This window comes from Petromyzon marinus, chromosome 45, assembly GCF_048934315.1.
Source record: "Petromyzon marinus isolate PM22_M1 ecotype Great Lakes invasive population chromosome 45, UKy_Petmar_22M1.pri1.0, whole genome shotgun sequence".
Lineage (NCBI taxonomy): Eukaryota > Metazoa > Chordata > Hyperoartia > Petromyzontiformes > Petromyzontidae > Petromyzon > Petromyzon marinus.
The window spans coordinates 9,094,993-9,120,819 of NC_133711.1; the positions used below are offsets into that span (position 1 = coordinate 9,094,993).

The 25,827-nt window shown below is 44.6% G+C and overlaps 1 protein-coding gene across 18 annotated transcripts in view; it reads right to left on the minus strand.

The window, feature by feature from the left end:
- The window catches only part of LOC116952152 (teneurin-4-like), a 430,454-nt gene that overhangs the window by 99,127 nt on the left and 305,500 nt on the right, over positions 1–25,827 (minus strand). For all 18 annotated transcript variants that reach the window (XM_032971246.2, XM_032971251.2, XM_032971247.2 and 15 more), the window contains 3 exons: positions 11,063–11,176; positions 2,394–2,599; positions 1,019–1,232 (listed from right to left, as the gene is read on the minus strand). In XM_032971246.2, the coding sequence (XP_032827137.2) occupies positions 1,019–1,232; positions 2,394–2,599; positions 11,063–11,176 (534 nt within the window). The remainder of the gene's footprint in view (positions 1–1,018; positions 1,233–2,393; positions 2,600–11,062; positions 11,177–25,827) is intronic.

Genomic DNA, 25,827 nt, shown 5'->3' on the forward strand with positions numbered 1-25,827 from the left:
CATGCTGTGTTAGTCATGGGGTATTTGACCATACTTGACCATGATAGTAAGTGCAGGGTTGGTGACAGCAGGAGGCTCACAACCAATCCATATATCACTCACCGGTGATTGTCAGCCATATCCGGGAATGCAACTCAGGTCACTGAGTTCATGGGCGCAATGCATGAACCACCGCTGTGCCACCGCTACACCCATCATTATTAAATGAACTTGTAAAACATTCTTTAAAAAAAAAAGGTACACAAATGACATGGAGGTAGACTAACAGGGTCCCCTCTGATGCTCTCCATTAAATTGAAACGAAAGATTTCTATGTTAGGGTGAATAGGATAATGCACAGGCAGGTGGCTAATGTACATTACATGTTTTCACAGTGTATAACATAATTAGTGCGTTTTGCAGACCGATTTGTTATAAACCTGGCACATTAAAACGTAATTATTTACCTCCCATTATTGTATGCATTTATAACAGTGCTCACTTGGGACAGAGGCATGAGAAACAGGTATCCCAAGCATGGCCAATAATTAGAAGAGTTGTAATAAGGATGCATACAGCCATTGAATCACGTCTTCTCGAAAGCTTGCAACAAATACGTGAGCTTAGTACATGAGAATGGATGTCCTTCGATTCAAATCTGTTTCATGTAATGACCATGAATGAGTATAATTCATTGAACAGTGACTTTTCACTCTTACAATTAAATAATTATGAAATATATACAGTACTTTGTTGATGGACTGCAGGAAGAACGCTTGCTCATTCCGCGTCAGCCATGGAGGTTGTTTGACCATACTTCACCACACTGGTCTCTACGGGTTGGTAAACAGCGGTGGGTGCGGTCCAGGATCCGTTCAGATATTGCTCACTGCCGATGTTATTCGTGGCAGGGGAATCAAACTCACACTTAACGGGGGTCCCACTGAGCTACCCAGTCCCCATTACACCCACGGTTGACTATCAAAAAGGAACGGCTCATCTCCGGCATGCCACGGCAATGTGCGTCACACGCCGCTACCGGCGATGCTGGTGACGAAGGTGACCCTCTCGGGCTCCAGGCCGTCGTTGTAGAAGGCCACGTGCCAGATGCCCGGGTCCATGAACTGAATAAAGCCGGCTCTCTGCAGCAGCAGCACGCCTCCCACGTTACGTCTCCGCCGCACGGCCTGCCCGGGGCTCCTCCGGTCGCGCCCCACGAGCCGGCTGCCCGCCAGCAGCTCTATGAAGTCGTACTGCGGAGCAGATCAAGCAAGGTGCGAAGGTGTCACGGCCGGCAATGAGAGGAGAGAGGGAACCGGCATGCATGGTGGGAAGGTGCAGAAAGGACAGTGGTGTGGAACTTCAGGATGTTTCCAGCGCACGGGGCGAAACGTTGGGCACCGTGCTGAACAATACACAGAACGATCCGGAAACGCACGTTGTACAGCACAACCCGCAAAAAGCCTAAAATAAACTTGCACATGCACTGTTCAAATCCATGTATGACATTCGTAGGCAAGCACTGGAAGAATGACAGTTAACATTGATAATGAATTTCCACGTGAAAAATTACTTGAATGAAACAATCATATATGTATTGTGCTCATTGGCCCATGTGTGAGTAACCATAAATTGCTGTAATTTTAGGACCAAAATTTACTATTGGCACATCATAGAAATATACTCTTTAACAGGAAAATGTATGCGGCGTAACATTTTAAAACGCTACGTAAATATTTGAGATATGCGGAGATAACCAAAATTGTACCATTCAAACAGCCCCACGCGAAATGCGTCCTTAAATAAACCACGTTTTTGGCAGGCGGCGGCGTGCGAAAAAAAACATAAACGGAAAACCGTAATATGTTCATTTGAATAGATAAACGCTGAAAGTAAATTACTGGGGAAATTGAGGAAGTATAATTTCTGGAAATTCTTTTCCAATTTCCCGTTCCCCAATCTTCTTTCGGACAAAATATAAATCTCGATGAATGCTGGAATTTGGAAAATGGGCAATGTGGAATTTGCTGCAGGATTGGCTAAATGGACAAAGGAAGATGTTTACTCCCTCGCCTGGTATGCAGGGGGTCGTGGGTTCGATCCTGACCCTGACACTTGCTGTATAATTGGAGTTTGTATGTTCTCCCCGTGGTGGCGTGGATTTTTTATCCAAGTCTTCTGGGTTTTCCCTCTAAACTTAGAATCAACGTGCTCTTAAGAGTATTTGTCTGCCATAAATTTATACGTGATAGGCCACTTTGTTGAGCTATCATCTGTGGCCAGGTTGCTTCTGAAAGAAATAAAAACTGTACAGCTCAGTGTGCCTAACAGCTAAAAAAAAAAGAACAGCTTATATAGTTTAATAGTTTAGAAAGTAGTAATTGTCCATGGAGTCACGCGTATGGCGGCGGTACCTGCGTGTGTGTGGGCGGCAGCCCCTTGCGACCATATACGCCCAGCACGGCGTCGCGGTCCAGGGAGATGTTGAACTTAAGGTACTGAGCCTGGTCCAAGTAGATCTGGGACCTCCAGAAAACACCCGCGGGGACATCCTGCACTGCCCGCCGGCCCACCTCCACTTCGCCCGAATCGATGCTGCGGGAATCCCACGAGGCATTGCCTGGAAAACAACAAGGGCCAGAACGAGGACAAGTTAATTCAACGCGTAGGCTTTCGCGACCAATTTTATTCCCAGTAAAAGGTTTTTTAGTTAAATCGTGTAAATATTGCTCTGTTTAAGACCGGAAGCAGGGAATATTTCGTCGCAATTCTGGCAAATCGCCTGATGAAGCTGGTTGTAATTATCAGTGAAACGTCCTATTCGTTTGTAAATGTTGTGGGTTTACTCACCACCACACCAATGTGCTGAATTAATAGTTACGAATTATCTGTGTCGGGTGATGGTGGGTTAACGACAGATTTCTAGTTAAGCAATCTAACCCAAAAAATGTTTTAACAATGTTTTGCGAGTGATACGAGCGAGCCGGTTTTTTCTTCTTCTTTTCACAGCGGTTGTAAAAAAAAAACATTCAGAAAATCATTGAGAAAAAAAGCATTGAGAAAATCTGCAAATGCAAAGAAAATCAGTCAAACCTCCTGATTGTGCTTTTACAAGAACTACAGTGAGGGAATAAAATATTTGATCCCCTGCTGATTTTGTACGTTTGCCCACTGACAAAGAATTGATCAGTCTATAATTTTAATGGTAGGTTTATTTGAACAGTGAGAGACATGATAACAACAAACAAATCCAGAAAAAGGAATGTCAAAAATGTTATACATTGATTTGCATTTTAATGAGGGAAATAAGTATTTGACCCCCTCTCAATCAGAAAGATTTCTGGCTCCCAGGTGTCTTTTATACAGGTAATGAGCTGAGATTAGGAGCACACTCTTAAAGGAAGTGCTCATAATCTCAGCTAATCTCAGCTTGTTACCTGTATAAAAGACACCTGTCCACAGAAGCAACCAATCAATCAGATTCCAAATGCTCCACCATGGCCAAGACCAAAGAGCTCTCCAAGGATGTCAGGGACAAGATTGTAGACCTACACAAGGCTGGAATGGGCTACAAGACCATTGCCAAGCAGCTTGGTGAGAAGGTGACAACAGTTGGTGCGATTATTCGCAAATGGAAGAAACACAAAAGAACTGTCAATCTCGCTCGGCCTGGGGCTCCATGCAAGATTTCACCTCGTAGAGTTGCAATCATCATGAGAACGATGAGGAATCAGCCCAGAACTACACGGGAGAATCTTGTCAATGATCTCAAGGCAGCTGGGACCATAGTCACCAAGAAAACAATTGGTAACACACTACGCCTTGAAGGACTGAAATCCTGCAGCGCCCGCAAGGTCCCCTTGCTCAAGAAAGCACATATAGATGTCCGTCTGAAGTTTGCCAATTAACATCTGAATGATTCAGAGGGCAACTGGGTGAAAGTGTTGTGGTCAGATGAGACCAAAATGGAGCTCTTTGGCATCAACTCAACTCGCCGTGTTTGGAGGAGGAATGCTGCCTATGACCCCAAGAACACCATCCCCACCATCAAACACGGAGGTGGAAACATTATGCTTTGGGGGTGTTTTTCTGCTAAGGGGACAGGACAACTTCACCGCATCAAAGGGACGATGGACGGGACCATGTACCGTCAAATCTTGGGTGAGAACCTCCTTCCCTCAGCCAGGGCATTGAAAATGGGTCGTGGATGGGTATTCCAGCATGACAATGACCCATAACACACGGCCAAGGCAACAAAGGAGTGGCTCAAGAAGAAGCACATTAAGGTCCTGGAGTGGCCTAGCCAGTCTCTAGACCTTAATCCCATAGAAAATCTGTGGAGGGAGCTGAAGGTTCGAGTTGCCAAACGTCAGCCTCACAACCTTAATGAGTTGGAGAAGATCTGCAAAGAGGAGTGGGACAAAATCCCTCCTGAGATGTGTGCAAACCTGGTGGCCAACTACAAGAAACGTCTGACCTCTGTGATTGCCAACAAGGGTTTTGCCACCAAGTACTAAGTCATGTTTTGCAGAGGGGTCAAATACTTATTTCCCTCATTAAAATGCAACTCAATTTATAACATTTTTGACATGCTGTGTTTTCTGGATTTTGTTGTTGTTATTCTGTCTCTCGCTGTTCAAATTAACCTACCATTAAAATTATAGACTGATCATTTCTTTGTCAGTGGGCAAACGTACAAAATCAGCAGGGGATCAAAAACTTTTTCCCCTCACTGTATGCACTTCTAATACAAGGCCATAGCTCCACAAAGGTCAACATTCAGCCGATACCTTAGAGGTTTATTGATGGCCAACTAGCGCAAACAAATGCCATTTCAAATATTTTTCAAACGATAGTTGGATAATAATTTGATTGCTTCTTGTTTTCCTTCCAGATTGCCAAACATTACAAATACATCACAATCTCAGAAACAAATATGCCTTGCTACTTAAACTCCCCTGACCAAAGCCCGGGCCCTAGGCTTATCATTGCAAATAGTCACCTGCTTTTATTTCATCCTCAGCAATATTTTGATCTGCTTAAGCTTTTCTTCCAACTTAAAAAAAAGCTGACGCGACAACAAAGATTCGTGCGAGTGTGTGTGTAAAGCACCACATCCACCGCCGTTGTAACTTTAATGCCCGTGATAAGACGCACGTTTGCCATTTGCCACAACGCTTCCAAAGCCAAAATGCCCAGATTAAACCACGAGCTCAACAAAAAAAAAAAGCTCAGCCCAACCAGGATGTCGGGCCTATCTCATTTGAGCACAACTGTGTCACGTAACCTTACGTTCAGAGACACCGGACAACTGTGCTTCTCGTACACATAGAGTTTTGTTTACAAGATGACCTGTGATTGGCTGCTAAGGGGGTGGTGGGGCTGAAGGCTGAAGGAGCGGAGGGGGGGGGGTCTATCATCAGGCGATGACAGATCCTGTTGAACAAACAGCTTGACCAGGTGATGTGTACGGGGGCGTGGAGGGAGGAGAGGGGAGTCGCCCACGTTCCTTAGCGCACGTTAAAATTCATACACTTGCCTCATCGTGGTGAATGTTGCGAGCATCGGCTACCGAGACCCACGGCGTGCATCTTGTCACTGTCAAATGTCATTGTAACGGCAACGCGAAGGGCTCACGCCGTTTGACACCGTGGAGGATTTACAGCGAGTGAACCGTTGACAATTAACACAGTTAGTCAAGGCGAGTCAATTCACACTTATTTATTTATTTTGCCAAACACAAGTTATGTTTCTGCATGGGTGGTCAATCTCACTCTCTCTCTCTCGCTGACAAAGGGCTGACATTCACTAAACCAATCCCGCGCGTCACGTCAACAAATCAAGCCTTGTCGAACGGTCATAAACATCTCAGCTACCAGCAAGATGAGCCTAGCAATAATCTGGCTGCGCAAGAGGCTGCCTCGGTGGCTCAACAAAAAAAAAGGCAGATTTCGCCGAAAACCAAACTGCAGCACGCTGACATTGAGTGATGAATGAGGGGTCGAGGTGAACACGGAGCTTTGGAGAGGGGACACGCAGCTTATTTGCCACATGTGCTTCCAACTATTAATGGCTTCATAATTTCCCACCAAAGTAGGCTGGTTGTCCGTTTTAATTTTTAGGAACAAATGGTTCATCGTACGAAAGTCAAACGAATTGAAAAGACTTAATCGGCATTTTGTTTGTGCGTTCAGAATAAGCTTATGTTGTTTATTCATTGCCACACGTACAAATATGCACGCACAAGTTACAAAACAAAGCCATTTAATAAGGGCACACACTGATAAACGTTTTAGAAAGCTTCAATGACTACGGCGATCTCTTTTTAAAAGAAGGGTACCCGAGCGTCTTAGGTCTGTCAACAAATCGTTTGCCGAAACAAAGTGAAGAATAAGCTGACATTTTGCCCAACAGATGGAATGACATTTGGTGTCCATTTGTTACACATTTAGCATCGTTTGGACTTGCCAGACGCGTTGGTAAGCAGGCGGCTCCCGGCTTAGGGCGAAGGAGCCAGATACCCGAGACCTCACCCGCAGTGTCTCCTCCGCCCCCAGGCAAGGTGGCTTCCCATTTCACATCCAAAACATTTTCATCTCTATCATCAACCGCCGTGATCAATCCACTGCTGGATGAAGGCCTCCCCCCCCCCCCCCCCCCCCAAAGCTGTCATCATCTCTCATGCTCCCGCGATGCAATAATCCAGGGAGCATTCACGCACGAGCTGATTTCATCGCTTATTGTCCTCAGTGGACTTACTCTCAGATGAATTCCAGTCCATAGCTACTTGACCATCAGCCGCCATCCTTTCCAGCCGAGACGGGTCCTAACCCAAGCCTGCTTACTGTTATAAACAGTTATAATGATGTCATTAACCTACGTATGTTCTCTAATCCGTGTGTTCTTATTTCCCTCTCTCAATGTCATCCCAAGCGTGCATCTGTCCATTTTCTCATCCTAACAACGCATTTCTGTATTCAGCCTCATGTCTTAAGTATGGAAATTAAATATGCATTATTGTTATTGTCACGGAATTAAAAATAATCTGGACAGATGTCCATTAAATAATGTACGATTTTTTGTTTTGTTCTTGAAACATTTGTCTTAAGTTTAATTAGCATACCATTGTGAACGATGGTTGCATTGGGAAACTACAGCGTGGGAAATTCGAATAGAGAAATAAACGGCTCTCATCACAGTTAAATGTGAAGTAGGCACTGGGTTGACCGAACATATAATTACAGACAGAGATTAAAAAAAACAATTTAACATGAAGCAGGAATAAAAGCAGGCTATAGGTAAAGTTACCATATTCTCTGGATTATACGATGCCCTGTAAAGTAAGGCTCACCCTCAACTTGTGCCTGGTGTCAATAAAGCAATACGAGTGTGGTCACACAGACACACACATCTACCAGACCAGAAGAGGCACCCCCACATTACCTTTAATAACCAGGGAATTCTGAAAATATGGTAATGTTCATTTGAGGAAAAACAAATAACAACAGGTTGTTATTTTTCAGAAAACCTTACGTCAAGTCCTTCCTCACACACAGCAATGTATCATGAGGAACGGCTCGGATGGGCCTGAAGAAATACGAAGCGGATTGGGGATTCCTACAAATGTTAAAACTGATTCTTCCACACCAATCACGGGGACTTCATTTCTCACTCAATGTTTTCCGGAACACTGCTAGGGGCCGGCTTGGAGTAGGGATTGTGGGTATAGGGGCAACCCTGAGCGCTGCTACTCAAGCACGTCTCTTGGACACCAACAACAACCGCCATTCGCCACTAAGTGGCGGTGACGTCACCACGACGCTTGTGCCAGGCCACGTCCACCTTGAGGCCAGGTGAAGTGTCGAACGCCCGCTGGCAGGAGGTCACGGGGCAGACCCAGGTGCCGCGGGTCGACTGACGGAGATGACTGAGATGACTGGCTGATGCACCACCTGTGCCCCCTACTGTGCCAACCTGATGTGCTTTAGCCACCCGGCGCTCCGCTCGTTGTTGTGAGTGTCGCTTCTCCACCCTCCGTTGTTGTTAGAGGGCGACTGCCTCCAACTGCCCAGTAGCGTCCTTCACGAGCCTCCTTCACAGAGGCCGATCTTGACACCGCTGGTACCAGTCATCGGCAAGTCCACTCAGCTCCACGTCCTCCCGTACCACATCACTCCATCTCTTCTCTAGCCCGTGCCGCACCCGTTTAGCCCCCTCGATCTGGCCGAACAAGAGCTGTTTCGGCATGCGGTGGCTGGGCATGCGGGCTACATGACCCAGCCAACGCAGCCTTGCCTGCCGGAGGAGCTCACCGATGGGAACTTGCCCAGATCTTTCAAGGATTTGTGAGCTCCTCACACAATCCAGCCTGGTTAAACCCAAGATGGATCGTAGGCAGGCTAGCCTAAATGTTTATAACTGGCGAAGATGTTCCATTAGGGGGGGTCCACGTTTCGCAAGCATAGAGAAGGGAGGGAATGACCATGGCCGAGAACACCTGAAGCTTAGTGCGGAGCGACAAATTAGGTAGCTTCCACACAGCGTTACGCAACCGATGAAAAGATATTGCCGCTCGACTGATTCGGAGTGAAACCTCTGCTGTTAAACTGGAGCCGGTCATAAGCACACTGCCCAGGTATGTGAAACTCTCCACTCTCTCCACAACTACCCCATCACCGATTGGGAGTTGTGGGGGTGGAGTGTCCGATGGTACAAAATACCCAGGCAGGTGCTTAGTTTTGGTGGGGCTGATGGTAAGGCCCCATCTCTTAGTGGCACGCTCCAGTCTCAGCAGCAGCATCTCCAACTCCTCCTCTGAATGAGCAGCTATTACCAAATCATCGGCATAGATAACGTGGTTGAGCAATAGGGAGCCATCCCTTGACCGCACCCGGGCATCGATCAGCCTCCCATTATATCTGTACCAAATGGAGATTCCCCCGGTACAGCTATTGAAGGCTTCACGAACTACGTGGTCAAAATAGATGTTAAATAATGTGGGAGCCAGAGGACATCCCTGTCGCACCTCAAGGTGTATTGGGAATGGCTCTGACTCCCGGCCATGTAGTTTTACCCGGGTCCGCTCACCATCATGAAGGTCCTTAATGATCGTGAGCAGAGGGTCAGGGACTCCAAAAGCACGAAGAAGAGCCCAGAGCCCAGGCCTACTGATGGTATCATAGGCCTTGACCAGGTCAATAAAGCAGAGATGTAGGTCTTGTTGGACACCACCACACATGCCACCCCCAATATCACGAAGGCAAAAGTCGCGTGAAAATGATTGCGGCGCGCCGACATTTTATTCCTGAAATAGTATTTCCGTACTGTTCCAGTAAATTTTTAAGTGTTGCTTATCACTGATGGGGCATCGGGCGGAAGTGCAGTGGAAAAGACATGCGGCTCTTACGCAATGGCACGCACAGTCTCACGCGTGACCTCCTGTATACCAAGCGAGGGAGTTAACATCTCGCCACTGTTCCGGCCACAGAAAACTGGGCTGAAGTCAGACACCGAACTGGACATTAACCACGCGCACCGAGAGTGATCCAACGCGATCTCTAATGGGAAAGCAACTGTCTCAACCATCGCTGGATTTAATCCCCCGCTCTGCAAGATCATTATTTTACAATGAACTCGATGAAGGGTTTTTTTCTCTTCTCAAAAATACTTTCAATTACATGCAAATCAAGTAATCCTTCTCAGCATTTTTCAAAATGGGACAAAACATTTTACAGTCAACGTGATAATTACATTTACATATTTATAAGAGTAACTGATAATCGGCTTTGCTACTCCATGGGAAGTGAATTACCTGGTTCACCGATGATGGGGATGATGGGATAGCAACCCGTGCAGCGCAACTACTAGGGGGTGGGTGTGTTGGTACTTTTATAGCATCAAGGATAAATGTCACGTCTTCATTAAAATTCCTCAGATTTTTTGTCTCTCTCGATGAGTCCCACCACCAATTTTTTGACAACATTTGGGGTTGGAGGGCTGAGCGATGGGTTCGAGGCTGGGACACGTAACTGCGAGTCAGAGCAATAACATTCTGTTGATGTAGCTTTTGTAAAGCATGCACATTTATTCATCAATAAAGCTATATTATTACGGACCCATAATGTTATGCTAACATAGTTTTGGCAAATAATATGCTTAAGTACTTAGCACGATGCTGGAAACGATTTGGAACATTAGCCTGATAAGCCTTAAGAGTAAAAACAATCAACCTCGAATTTCGATTTAAAGCTTTCGTGACTGCAAGGATTCATCTTCTTTGGTTCTTTCGGTAAAGTCACGTAGAATGAGAATAAAATAATAAAATAAATAAGACAATAAAATTCTCACGACGTTTCGGCCACAACACAAACAGCCTTCATCAGGTGAAAGAACAGAACTGTCGGGACGACAGTGCTCCGATATTTTATTCTCATTCTACGTGACTTTACCGAAAGAACCAAAGAAAATCAACCTCGAAGCCATTATTTTTGCGGGCCCAAGTTCAGAAAGATATATGTATTATATATATGAAGTATACGGATAAAATCAATTTTAAAAGGTAAAAGTGTAGGCTGGCAATTTACTTGGTCATGCACTGCTGGAAGTAGGGCATTCACTTGATATTATTGTGACCTACTCTTCCGTGCCATATGTCTTTAAAGAGGTGGGAGTACCTACCTGGCCTCAACGTGCACATAGCCTGGCACAAGCGTCGTGGTGACGTCCCCGTCACTTAGTTGCGAATGGCGGTTGTTGTTGTTGTAGTACCTACGCGTCACCCCACATACTACCTGCCCATTGACTAACTGTGGTGTACCCATAAAGAGGCGAGGAAGTTTAAACAAACTTGCTCATCGCCTTAACTGCTACTGCTGACAAATCGAACACGCGACTGCATGTCAAGCGTGTTAACCATGGGCCCCCTCAACTACATCATTGGCAAATGTCAGCCTTCTAGTGCTTGTAGAACGCATCGTTAGAATTTATATCGGTCGCTCGCACGCTCGGTTACGATCATCTCCACGTGTTAAGTCAGCCGAAAGGATCGCCACAGATCAGAGCAACCGTGGCATTCATCTCCCACCTTTTCCAGCTGTGCCCATGGCATCGCCTACGTGGCCAGGCCGACCGGCGTCCCGCACGCCCGGCTGAACGGGCATCGCCTGGAACTGCCAGTTGAGCCCATACACGTGCAGCACTACGGAGCAGAGGAGGGGATGAGGGGGGGGGGGGGAGCAATCATGTGTGTTAAACCAATCCGTGCGTATACTCGCGTTGACAAAAACCAGGGATATGAATGGCTCTTCGATGTATTTTCAGGTTGGGCCGTGTATATATTCTTTGGCACGATGTACTCGGCGCTTCACCCCACGAGCTGGGAGCTTCTTTGGCAAAACCAAGCGCGCTTCGCCCTCTTGCCGGGAGACGAACCGAAGAAGCTGCCAGCACGTGGAGTAAAACGCTAGACATCGTGCCCAACAGCAACATGCGGTATCAACCTAGAGACAGACCAGAAGGCTACAACAGCACAGCTGTGAAAATACATGCAGTAAAACCAGACAATATCCACAATTTATAATGATCCAGACACCCCAGTGGTCCTTACTTTTTGGCCACTTTCCACATTCATTCTTGTCCCAGCGTGGCCCATCACGGTAATTTTTGTTGCCATAATCATCAATCACTGCATTCCCTGTGGCTTGTCGGCTTTGTGAGAACAAACACATTGCATTGTCATAATGATAATACGAATAATAATATATAGAAATAGCTGCTAATTTCTAGCCAATAATGTGAATGAAGCAGCTATATTTGCTTGAGGTGCACGTGCACTGCCCTCTCTCCCCATCTACTGCTGAACGAGGGCCTCCTTTTTTTACCATGTGGGTCAGAGGGGCTGTTCCACCTGTCTACGATGGCCAGTGCTTGTTGTTGAAAGCAAGGAGCATAGGCATGGGTGCATAGATGTACAGTACAATTATATATGTTGCTGCCTCCCCACCCCCTTCCACATAGCGCTGCAGATTAGAGCGACTCACTATATTGCTGTGGTCACCCATCAGAATATATATATTATCCAGGCTCAAATACAGGCCCTTGAGGAGCACACAAGAAGAAATTAAATTTATTGACCAAAGTCAACACCATTTTATATGTGCATTAAGTTAAATAGCCTCTTGCACAGGCACTGGTAATTAAATAAAAACATTTCAAAGTCACAAAAATGGTGCACACACTTAATTTTGCACGTGCATTTCCAGAAGAAAAAAAAAACCCAGCAACAAGTGAAGGGTAAAAATGTTTTGGCCATTTCGACAGTGAAATCTCTCTGGAGAGAGCTGAGGTAGAAAGGGCTGCACTTGATGATATATTAGGAGGCGTGCAGTCAGGGCTTAATGCAGAGCTGTGCCTGGCAGAGTTGTGCCTGGCTCAGTGACGAGAGGCACTGAAACGGAAGATTTCTCCCACTCTTCATCTATTACTCATTGATTTTTAGCACTGTGAGAGAAATGTTTTAAAGTAATTGAATAAGCAGAAAAAGGATTAAATTCGCTGCTCGGGAATTTAAAATAAACAATAAACTGATGTTTATTTATGAAAATAAAAAGGGGACCACCTGCTAACATTAGGCGAGGTAATGCGGTTTGTTTAGTTAATCTGGGGCTTAAAAGGCAGGGCCGTCGTTTTGCTCTGTTTTGGCATTCAATGTCACAAAAACAGCGGCTGAAATCCTTGGTGATGGGGCAGTTCCCTGGAGACTTCACAGCCAGACCATGGCCAGGCAGACCGCAGTGCACACGCACCCCTGGATCACCCCATCACCACATATTATTGTAGCTTGAGTTACATGGGTGGCAAGATTTCATCTTTGAGAATTCGTGTCAAGAATAAAGAACAGTTTTCCGTGAAGGGTAAAATGCTATGAAGGCAAGAATGCCAGTAGCATGCTGAAAATACATTTTGACGAAACATCATTCATCATTTTAAGAATTATATCTCATTGATGAACCTCTCTGGGAAAAACCCAGGTCATCAAAAATACATATTCGGATTACATGCATTAAAATTGTTTATTATTGCAAGCACATTATTATTTTAAATCTCTCACTCTTTATATTTATACGGGAGTGCGTATCCTTCACGTATATTAATTCCACATACTTTTTCATGAGCACATAATCCCATGTATAATAGAACAGGTCATCACAGAGGATTGCGAAGCGGCAGCAAAAAAAAATTACAGTACATGAATAATTATTGGAGAAAGAAGAACACATATATATAACCTATTATAATGCAGCTGGCCGGGTGAGTTAGTGGGATAAATACCTCTATCAGCATACTATGCCTGACGTCTCTGGGGTTCGGAGATTAAACCCGGCCCGGAGAGCAGCTGCTGGATCGCACGGGTTGCGAGTTTTCCCCGTACGGAATCAGCCGTGCGTGGGCATTATTCAGCGGTGGCACAAAATGAGCCTACCCCCCCCTCCCCCCCCCCGGTTAGCGATGTGGCACTCAGTTGCTTTACTAGGCAGTGGCAAGAGAGGCCATGTGCACACCAAGATGGCTACTCTGGCACAAGGGGAAGGCTTCCAGGAAGGAAAACACAAACAAACGGAGAGTTTTGAGGGCTTCCTGACAGGGGGCAGCGAGAGAAGACTTAACGCGGACCCCGGCTATGATCTTCGCCTGGCCGACAGCTGCCGAACCTGGCAGCTCAACGATAAGAAATGTTTTCGCGACTAATCCAACGCCTATTGATTGGAGACAATTTGAACAGTGACAGGAATGAAATATTACACAAAAAATTCGTCGGACTCTTATTTATTAAAACGACTAATTGATTACCCGTTCAAACATAAACGTGGCAGCAATTGTATATAGATTTTTGTTAGTTTTTAATTTCTATGTTGTTGTGTATAATAAAAGGCATATTGGATAGCCATATATGAACAGGCAATAAGTAAACACAACTCAATTTTGTGTATAATAAAGTACAGTCCACAGGTCCTGAGGTTTGAACCAAGAAGCTGGTCTCTTCACGACTTGAGGGAGGAAAGACGGAAATAAAAAGAGATTACCCTGGGAGTGCCCCACCAAGGTTGATTCAGCCACAAATGAGTAGCAGGGCAAGGCCCTCCCTCAGGTCAACTCAACATGAAATAAAGTCCCAGCGAGAGGCTTCTTGGCCTGACCGGTCACATTAGTATGCTGCGAGAGCTCCCGCCGAATGTCGTCGACTCTGGAAATGATTGCCGCGCACGATGCTCACCGCGAGCTGCCTCCGCACGGCGGGCTGGCTGCCCCAACCTCGCACGACCATCTGACAAACAACAAGTTCCACAATGGCGGCACTCGCCAAGTCGACTTCATCGGGGGGGGGAGGGGGTGGGTGGGGGGAGGTAAAGAGGTGGTCAACCTTTTTTTTATTTTGAATCAAACATTTTTTACTCTCTCTCTCTCTCACCGATAAGGTAACTTTCCATTTGTTTTGTTTCACCCGTTGAAGGAGACGTGATTGAATAAAGAAAGGATAGGTATCTTTTCCATCTTCCCATCGAGCCGAGGCAGTGAATCTCAGCCAAGGCTGGCAGAATTTCCGTTAAGAGTCGAGGTTATTTACAATCTCTGGATCCATACAAATGGCATATGAACAAGGACATCAGAGAAATGTCATTTTTAAATTGTACCTTTTCACACCTATGGATCTCATCCTCCCATTGCCTCCTGCCCGGGGTCTCACTATGCAGCCTCTTTCCGCATGATGTAACACAATTTGCCCAAGCCACAGGCCCAAAACATATTTCCCTTTTCCGTATTAAAAAAGGACACCATCACCGTGCATTAATATAATAACTCCTTCATTTAAATTTCGACTGCTTCAGTATAAGAATCCCCGGATGAAATCACCTGCCTTTCACCAATGTTCGTAAATGCTGATTGCATTTATTACCTCCATTTGGTATGACAGCAATAACAACAAACAGCACAATTTTAAACCCTGACAGATTAACTGATCCTGGCTTGGCATGTCTTTAAATATTTGTGGACATACACACACACAGGCACACGGTGGGTGGATAAGGCACAGCTTGTGAGCGTTTAAGTTGAGTGATTGATCGCGAATCCGTAATATACTGCGCAAGGGATGAGCCGTGGAAAGTACAGATGTAAACCTTTTTCTGCGCACGTTGTGTCTTTGTTATTGAAACAATTCTCGCATAGGAAACTGCATGATGAATTGTCCTTTCTTAAAACGAATGCAGCTCGGATACAGAGCTAAAATAAAGGGCAAGGCAACTAAAATTGAATGTGTGCGGTGTTCAGATTTCCAAGTATTGAGCATTTCTTCTCTCGAGATTTTGCCAAGCACTCCGACCGCAACAACTTCCAGGAGCTGAGGAGCTGAGAGTTATGGACGAGTCAGGGTTATGCTGGCGGTTGGGGTCTTCAACTGCCGAAGATGCCCGCAGTTTTGTGAGTGGTGAAATTTCCGAGAGAAGAAATGATCAGCAAGCAGCCTGAACCCAGGTACGTCCACATTGGGATTACGCGGGAGGCTGCAAAAGCCTGCGAGCTAAATTGAAAACTAACTCCTGAGAGACCTTTCAGAAAGTTTAGGCCGATCGAACTGTCACCAACTCCTTCAACTCTTTCGTCAATCTGGGGGTGTTCAGTCAACCAAGTTTCATTTATAATGGCATGAACCACATCCCTTCAACCTTCATCGACTGTTCCACCAGGAGTTGTGCTAACTGTTTAATCTTGGTGACAGAATTAAAGCTTAAATGAATTCAATTTTGGAGGGCTGGTCAGATGGCAGTGGTTGTGTGCATTGTGTTTTAAAAACCCCGTTGACCTCACTTCAATTACCTGCCACGGCTAACATCCGTGGCGAGTGATGTCTGAACCGACAGACCTTGGCACTCTCCATTGACTGACGTGCACCGACCAGCATGGTGAAGTATGATGATGCGAAAACAATCCCCGTTAAGAGACCCAACACGGGGAGGCATTGAATCCAGCAGTAGATTGACATTACTTCAAGATGAATTGAGTGATGAAAAAAATCTAATAAATAAAGTGTACTCTAACATTTTCTGTTAGCCCGTTTATTCATGTGGGGGCTTAGGGCTATGCTTGTTGTAGGTTTAATAAGTACAAACATTGCAGGCATATGGCACAACAAAGGCAACACGGCTATAAACCAAATGTCCAAAAAGAAATTTGAAAAAAAGTATTGAAACCATGAAAAAAGTAGATTATATTCAATAAAGAACACTTTACGTGGGGGGGGGGGGGGAGGGGGCAAAGTTCACAGATAGAACGTGTTACATTTTCATCTGCTTTTTCAACCGCATCTCTATAAAACGTTGTGCAATGCAACGCAAATCTCTTCCAGAGAGTCGATCGAAACAGGTTTCTCCACTCCCAGCACCCCCACCTCGCCCCTGCCCACCTCAGCAGTATAAATGGGCAAGCCACAGTTAAGGCCATGTGGTTTTAATTGAGTTGCTCTTCCACCGCACCTCCGATTATACCATGGTGGGTACACTTGGGTGCAAACGATAGCACAAGGTGCATACGTACGTATACAGGGTGCGTCCGAGAAAGTGCAACGATACCAGGAGACGCCTCGAGAAATGCACTGCCTCCTCCTGGGCTCCCAGGCCACGCGTTGCCAACGATGGCGAACGAGTGGAGACTCTTTGACTTTTTGAAGCTATTAACGTACATTTGTAATCATGTTAGTGTATTATCCGTTATTTTTCCATTAAAAACGTTGGTCCCATATAGGTGTTAACATTTTTGAAGCACTCTGTATGTGTGGTGGGGTAAAGTGTGGGTGCTTACCCCTCTTCCGAGAGATGTGACCCAAATTGGAAGAGTAGGCCAAATACAATTTCATAATCACTCCCAAGGCTCCTGTCTCATGGATACCTTTTCACCGGCAGTGGTGTTAGAAAGAAATGTCAGTGCTGTACCTTTACCGTTTACAAAGCGAGCAATTAAAGAGCATCACACCAATGGAGAATATTATCTTTTAGATAGTGTTTTTTTTTTCTTCAACGTGGCATTTGCAACTTAACCGTACCAAAATACTGAATTGCAATTAATATTAATAATACAAGGAAAAATCCCAGGCTTGATTCACAAGATGAGGCTCAGTGTTTTACAGCAGAAAAGATCATTAATTGATAGCAGCTCTGCTCGAGTAATTGCAGCCTGGATGGTTCATTAGATGCTTTTATTTAAAATTCAGGCCAATTACACATTAGCAGTAGGTCAGATATCAGACTGAGCAGGCTGGGGTGGGGAAAATAGGGGACAATGCCTATTGATGTAAAATTCTCAAGAGCTCATTTTCTCTTTTTTACAATACATAAATTATTCACAACTCACTGCGGGATAAATTAATTGATTTTGAAGCTATACACACGGCGGTGTACGGTGTACTTTTAATGTTTAATAATATAACGGTAGCATGGGAAAATGCTACACAATAAGGAAAATGTACCGAGTGACATGAAAAAAAAATATTGCGTGCAGTGCATTATTCTGATCTTAGAGAACACGTTCATTTGTAGTTTACATCATAGCATGCAGTAAAATAAAGACTGAGTTGGTCAAGTGGCTCAGAGGTCAAAACAATCGAGCTGACCCTGCTGAGATGCTAGGGTTTGAATGTGGACAGGGTCCCCCCCCCTCCCCTATCTTTAAACTGGGTCAATGTCTCAGCCTGGTATACTAATCATCACAAATTTTGTTTATTACTGTCACTCAACTATCTCAGAACAGTGTGGGAAGGTCCGCCCCCTAATGTGCAAACGATGCCACCTCGATCAGTTCACGCAGCTTGGGAATCTTCATTTATCTTTCATTTGTTTAGACTTGGAGGAATCGTTTTTTTTTTCACACAGACGTCCAGTAGGAGAGTGACGCTGGGGAATTGGGCCATTCAGAGCACATATTTGCAGTTTAATACGTTTCTGGGCGTCCCGGCACATACAGCGAGATCATCTGTACCTTAAACACGTGGCGTGTCGATAACCACCACATATGGAAAGCTATAAAAAAGGCCACTGGGAGAAGTTCTGTGAGGATCTCTTCTGTGGATGTCCCCTAATGACACGAGGCACGGCGCTCTGCGAGACTTCCGAAAAGATTCTTCGCCTCATGACGCGATGCTGGTAGTTACAACCGGAACACATTTGATAAAATGCTATCGTATATATATTTAAAAAAAGATAAGTTTAATGGCATCATTGCACGTTTAGCTACGTACGGTGCGAAAGAAGCTTTACATACGCACATACGAACAGCTAATTTAATAACTTAAAACTGCCAAAAATGTAACCCAGCTCGTCAGCTCTCCCGGGGCAACATCACCAGCAGCAGCATGAAACTTGAATACCCTCCAATTACAGTTCAAACCTCCCAAATTAGTTGGACTGACCTTGTCCCCAAAAGTAATATAAAGTATTAAAAAAACCCATATATTACAATTAGACCAAAAACAGAGCCAACTAATCCCATTAACTTCTCTTTTGAAATAGAAAAAAAACATACGCTTATGGAAGACCATTAATTTTGCGAGAAACTTAATTAGCATGAACATCAGGATAATTAATTGAAAACTATGATTTTACGAACATAATTGTACATATTGACGTTTCATATTTAATCAAGATACTTTTTTTTTACACTCATACATTTATTACTCAAACGTGATTGGGTTTTATTTCTCTTCTCCACAGCATGTAATTTTTCCACAATGTGAGATGATAATCTATACGAGCTTGCTATTAGTGACACAGTCTTGGTATTGTAACTACAAAGTGTAAATACCCCCTGTTGCTTAACTAATGTTTCCTTCATGCATAATGATTCACTTCATAAAAAATACATTTTTTCCTAATTGACAGATTTTTACTTTTTTAAATGACACACACACGGTTCCCTTAACCTCTCTGTCTTTGGCACGGTGAATACGATTCAAAGTCTTTTAAATCCGATCCCGTTTAAAATGTTCGAATCACAATGCAGGTCCATACATGCACAACACACACACACACGGAAGGCATACGTTCCCATATTTAGCCCATATAGACCACAGTGGAACGTCTCTGCGAGCAGGAACCTCAAGTTCTAGATTTCAAGCTTTCGTGACTGCAAGGATTCATGCTCTCTGAGACACACTTAAGCGCTTGTGCTTTCGCTACGTTGTCCCCACTTGAAGAAGGAAGCTTGTGTTGCGCCCGAAACGTCGTGATTTAATTTAGTTTCCATTTATTTTATTATATTTTTTTACCTACGTGACTTTACCGAAAAAAAACAAAGAGTAAGAACCTCAAAGTCAGCGTGGCACACAAACGCAATTATAGGGGTAGTGCACAGTCAGCCACAGGGCTTAATTCTTTAATTCTAGCTGGAGGTGTCCGAGGCTGAGCATCAGAAACTATGTATCTGTCCAGGAGGGGTAAGGTGGATCAGGATGGTGGGGGGGGATACCAGAGCTGGGGTTCACACACGATGCCAAATACTCAGCTTAGGCTCAGGCAATCTTCAAACGGCCCAGGGAACGTTCACATTGCAAAATTCCGATTGATGCCGATGTGCATAGCCAGGAATTAATCCCTGCCGATGCCCGGGACGCTCGGGTCGTATCTGGGTGCGCCCAAAAAGGTCGACACGGCACACGAGGGGGTGGGTGGCCAACACCACGGCCGGCCCCTTTGTCTCCCCAGTGACGATGTTTACACATTGCACCAGGTACTCATTTGAGGCTGAGTCGACCTAGGGGAGGCCCAGGCCCGGTAAAAAAAACATCGTCACTGGTGTTGGCCATGAGCTGGAATCGAAGTCGAGTCGCCGGATTCGTAGCGCGGCGCGCTAACCGCTACACCACCGCTCCCCAAACAACGCACATTCACGCGCGCACACTTTCACAGGCAACTGCATACAGGGTTGTCACCTGTTCCAGTTTTCCCAGGACCATCCTCTCTTTAAGATAGGTGCTGTCCAGTGAAATAAATAAGTCTTGGGACCTTTTTGCCAGTATCAAAGTATGACAAAATAAGAATAGGTTGAAAGGGTAAAAACTATTTCATAAATAAGCCTTACCCAGGGCATTGTTATTTTCGAGTAATAACGCGCCACTCAAGACAAGACGTTCACGTGCAGTTTTCTCCTCGACTTGGTATCGCGAAATGTGTTTTCTTCCCATGATATATGTTCCTCAGGAGGTGACCCCTACCCAACGAGCATTATCATTACGGGAAGGTTGGCACTAACGAAATCCGTTGTAACGTGGGAGGCATGTGCGGGACCCAAGCTGCACGGGTCCGCTGTTGGCAGAAACAGCTCAGGAGCCTCGGCCGTGGTGGCAAGAAACTTGGATGCAGGTCTCACTGCAAGTTCCTCATTAGCATTCTGTACGGACGTCCACATCAATGTGCACCCAAACAACGCATGCGTTTCGTACCCCGACATTAATTACCGGGCCACTCCTGCCTTAAGACCAGCGCTTGTATGCATAATGCAGAAAGAGCAATACTGTGCGGTTGCAGGATTTATTTTATTTTATTATTGCAATTATTATTATTATTCAGAGGCTGGTTGGTTTGCACTTTGTGCAGGTCTGTGTGAATTGCCTTAATGCCAGCGTGAATGTTTTTACTCCACCACCACCATCACCACAATTCACACTACACCACTGGCACACAACTCGGCAGTTCCAGCAGCACCAGAGAGCGGTGACGTATATGATGTTGTTTCATTACGATTTGCTTCACATTTGGCAGGGGCAACTCATATTGAACGTTCAAGCACTCATTCCATTTTTTCAATCACTGTATTACTTTTTCACTTAATTAGCAGTTAGTTCAGCCACCGTGTTGGTGAATGCTGCCACGGTGTTAATGGTTTGCGTGCTGGACTTGCATCTCCGGGCACGGCTGTTGAAGCAATGGTGTAAGTTTCTTGAATTCCCACCCCCCACCCCCCCCCCCCCCCCCCAGTATAAATGGGTAGACATTGGTTAGTTGATCGGCGGGTCACGTGTTGTGGGTCTTTATTTATTTAATTATCGAAAACAATTTCACGCGACTTCCCAGAGTCAAAACACCGGGTACATTTTTCGAAATATATATAGATGATGAATAAATAAATGTTCTTTGAGCGGACGTCGGCGTGCACGTAGCCACAGAGCCACTTAGCTGCCTCCTCCAGCACGTGCAGGGCCACCAGTCCGTCTTCCAAGACGTCTGGCCAGGGTGGAAGAGTAGGCCTACTACATGTCCTGTCTGGAGGGGCTCTCAAGATCAACCAATAGTGGAGGCCTTTCTGCCAGGAGTGGTGTTTGCAATAGACGACAATATAGGGGTGACTTGCACACACACACATCTACGTTTTGTCAGGCACCTCTTGCTCTCACATTATATATGCGCCTTTTTCGTTCATCAAGGACCCTGCACTTGTTCTCCGCCATATTCATGTTTTTGTCTTTTCTTTTCATTGCCGCTGTGCTCACGCACCACGAATCTCCCGTGCAAGATAGCTGGGAAAACTGGCTCAACGCGACCATCCGTGTAACAAAACCAAAAAGCTCAAACCTCACCTTTTACTATGTTGGCACACAGAGGATTTAACTGAGCTAAGAGAGTCCCGTGCTCTGTGATGCCAGGGAGCAGATGGACTTAATTTTCCATCTGAGGAATGGCACATTCAGCAGCCATGCCCACTACAAATCATTGGGGGCCAGTGGGCAATGCTCCACCAGACTGCGCAATAGTTTATATGCACAAAACTCGGACGACCTTTTACAACGGCATTAATCAAGTAATTGTGAAACGATGGGGATTGAATTGTGGCTTTGCAGGCACCAACTAACCCATGCTACTGGTGTATGCTGTTTCATCTTAAGCTCCTAATTTTATAGAGTAATATGTACAGTATAAATGAAAATAAAAGAATCTGTCATGCACCAATGAAATAAATGAATGCATCGAATGGGTGAAGATCTCTCCACGTCATGCCGATAATATATATTTTTTACCATATTTCACAACACTGATCAGTGCGGGTTGGTGAAGGGTGGCATGTAATGGATGTTAGCCGTGCCGGGCTATCGAGCTCCGGTCGCCCAACACTGAGATGAAATGTCTTGAGACGTGCAAAATTATGGAAACATGCTTTAAAAACAGAAATCATGTTATCAATATACAGCCTCTTACACTGTGACATTTCTAAGTGTAACAACCCCCTCTCCCCAACAAAAAAGGAATTGCCCTCAAATAGCTACGTGCACTGATGCACACACTCATTTACCATTTTGCATTGAACTTTGTATTGCTGAAGCAAGTTTAAATTCATGGCATTCCGAATGGCTATAATATCAATACAGCCGTCAGGAAATTAAGAAAATGGCACAAGTTCAAAAAAGGCTAAGGATTTTTTTAAAGCTCAGCTTTTATAGAATACCTATATTTTGCATGCAAAAGAAAATCAATCAGGAAAACAAAATGTGCTGAATGTCCAGACCTTATAATTGGAACTTGTATGCAATTATAATGGCATTATTAGCGGTTTCATGGAAGAATCTGGAAGAGATGTGGTCTATGGGAATATTGAACGTTGTCATAATGCGGAGAAATGTATACGCCACGCCCCACGAATGCATCTTGCATATGCGGTGTCACTTGAAGGCACTTGAGTATATGCCTCCATTGTTCCCAGCAGAGCCAATATTCATGCAATCCAGCAAGCAAAAAAACAATACTCGTGCAAATCAATTAATTACCATGCAACAAATGAACGCATTTCTGAATACACAATCATGCATGATACACTTGGAGAAATTCTTCTCAAGAGATGAAATGTCAAAGCATCGCGAGCCTGGGCTGACATAAATTGACAGACAAATTTAATTATTTGCATAACTCAAAGTAATGAGAGCATATTCTGAATGATAACATTTTCCCAATGACAATGCCGTAAAAGAACCCGCAAGGTTATTTAATTTTCTCAATAAATTAAATAAAAAAATTAAGGGAGTTTTTTTTTTACCGCAACAAATCGGGAAATATTTGACTTGCAGGGTCACGGCAAGAGGACAATTGCTGATTTTTTTTGTTAAGGCTGCTTTTTTCTCGTGGAAAAATTTCGTGTGTGCTGAAAAATAAAGAAAAACGGTGCCCTGAGAAACAGGTAGCTGCCATTTAACCATAAGGTGCATAGGGGGTGCTTGACCTGTCACATTAACCTCTGAGGACAAAAATTAAAAAATAAAAACAATGATAAGAGCCATTAACCATCGAGAAACATTGCATACACGCTTTATTTTCCCCTCCTGTGTTTATATCAGGAAATACATTGGGCCCTAAAGTTAAATAAACTGTTTCCCATTTTTTTCATATGCGGAGGTACTTAAAAGTGATACACAACAACAACGTGCAGTCGTGTATTCTTCGTCTGAGCTATTGTACAGAATATACCGTGCTCGCAATGTTCGTGTCTAACGTGACAATCGTAGGGGGTTGTTTGACCATACATCACCGTGCTGGTCAGTGCTGGTTGGTCAAAGGGACCTGAGTCAGATATTGCTAGCCACTGATGTTAGCTGTGGCTGGGAATTTAAGGAACTCACATTGCTGAATTAATAAATCAGCGCGCAAACCAGTACGCCGCCACTCCTATCCCAGTTTTCTTTACTTGAGAGAGCTCCAAATGTTGTTACATTTGGGTTTTTCAATTGGAGATGTTAACAAACTGGGGAAGACAGACCATTAAATGGGCCTATCACAAATGCACCAAAACCGAATGTAACTATTGGGCAGCACAAGGAACAACAATGAAATGTACATTGTCAAGGGCAAAGCCCGAAGGTTCAGCTGACAAAGCTGGTTCACGTCGGTGCCAAAGACTCCGTGCCCACACATTTTCTCCACTGGCATTCAAATCGCCACAATTGGATATTCAATCAAAACTTCTCTAAAGAAAGGTGGAGGCAAAAAAAAAACATCCATTGACATTTGGCCATATAATCGGAATTCATGGATTAACTCAGTACCAGAGTTAGATTTTAAACAGTGGTCACCAACCTTGACTGAACGAGAAAAAATCCATGAAACATTCGAGACGTAAAAATTACCAATTGGGCACACGTGTAAACATTTAAATGTATCACCATTTACTATACATTAAATCATGCCTTTTTAATCGTGGCGAGGGCTCATTCCTGTGCTGCAAGCAGCTGAATGTAATGGATTTGTGCTCCGTATCTGAAGGACACCTGCAGCTAGCCCGTGAGTCCTTGTACTCAACACTTCAACTGACGTCGGGCGCAGACACTCGGTGTGTGCAGAGGTACGCAATGAGCTGTGGGAGCCACTGATCGGTGGGAGTGAAAGGGGAGAGGGAAGAATGCATCACAGGCAGCACGGTGATCGCCGTGTTTTCCTGGTTTGTTTTTCTTGTCGCAGGTTTTATTTTTCTTCTTCTTGCTCTTACCGTGCTACTCCAGTCTTCACTGGTGAAATACTCAATCAATTGCAATCCTGTAATGGACGACGAGAGGTTCACCGTATTGAGCGAGTTTATTCTACGACTTCTCTGTACAAAAATGTCCACACTTGTGGGCATGTCGCGTCTGGCAAGGCCGGTAATACATGTTTCTGAACGCTTCACCTCACAAGCAAACAATGACTTGCACAAAGAAGCACAACAACTTGACAACATTATAATGTAGAAGAGGTCTTAGAACACCAAAGAAGAGGCTCATGGTAAATCATCATCTTTCTTCCACTCCACCATGTTGCCAGGTGAGCTGAAGACCCACAATCATTATTTTACCCTACCCATCTCCCCGCCTCCTCCACTGCTTTCCAGTCCACGTGTCTAATCGTCCACATCCTTCCTAAAATGTCCCTCCGTCTCTTTATCAGATGGCCACTCTGGGAATATATTATCTAATTTATTATGTATTGTAATAATTATTCCTTTGACTCAACCTCTGGTACCATGTTATTTGTTTACAGGAAGACCAAATAAATATATAAATAAGAAAGTGAATGCATGGCTGTGTGCAGAAAACTTTTTTTTCCAGGCCATCAGCAATGCATGAAGTTCTTCGAAGAGCACAGGGTAGAGTGAGGCAGTAGATGTATCAGTTGCCCTGAATAATGAACCAGCTGCAGAAAGTCAAGTTAAAATGCCTACAGCATGCATGCTGCTTCATTAACTTTTAAAATTCCTGAATTGAACTGGAAACATCAGATAAATGTGGGACGCATTTTATACTGATTTACAAAGTTGAAAAATTAAATTAGTTGTAGCTCGAGGGTAGACTGTTCCCTTTGCATTCGGCTAGCCAATAAATATGTTATCGATCTGATCCACCAAAAAGGGAACATTTTATTGTTTGAAAAAAGACTTCCCTGGAGCTTGGGAAGAAGAGAAAAAAATACTGCATAAATATGTAATGCTCCACTTTTTTTAAAATCCAACAAGCTGAGAATTCAGCATGTCCACAGGCCTCTATGCAAAGTGAGAGTGTGTCAAGTAAGATTGAACAGGTGAGCTTCTGCATGTATAAGTCGCCTACAGATAGGAGGTTTAACTTGACATCGACAAATTGAGAGACCAATACCTCTTTTTCCATCGCACAACCGAGCCATGCCACAGCCGTATTGTAGAGCCAGCCTGGCGGCAGCTCAAGAGGTGGCTTGTTGTTTTTTTCCGCTGCAGAACCCAAGTCTGCGCCACTGACTGCACCATGCAATGAATGAGTCGAGACGCAGGTAGATGACCCAGTGATGCTGTGTACGAGTCTGACCAACGTTACGCACG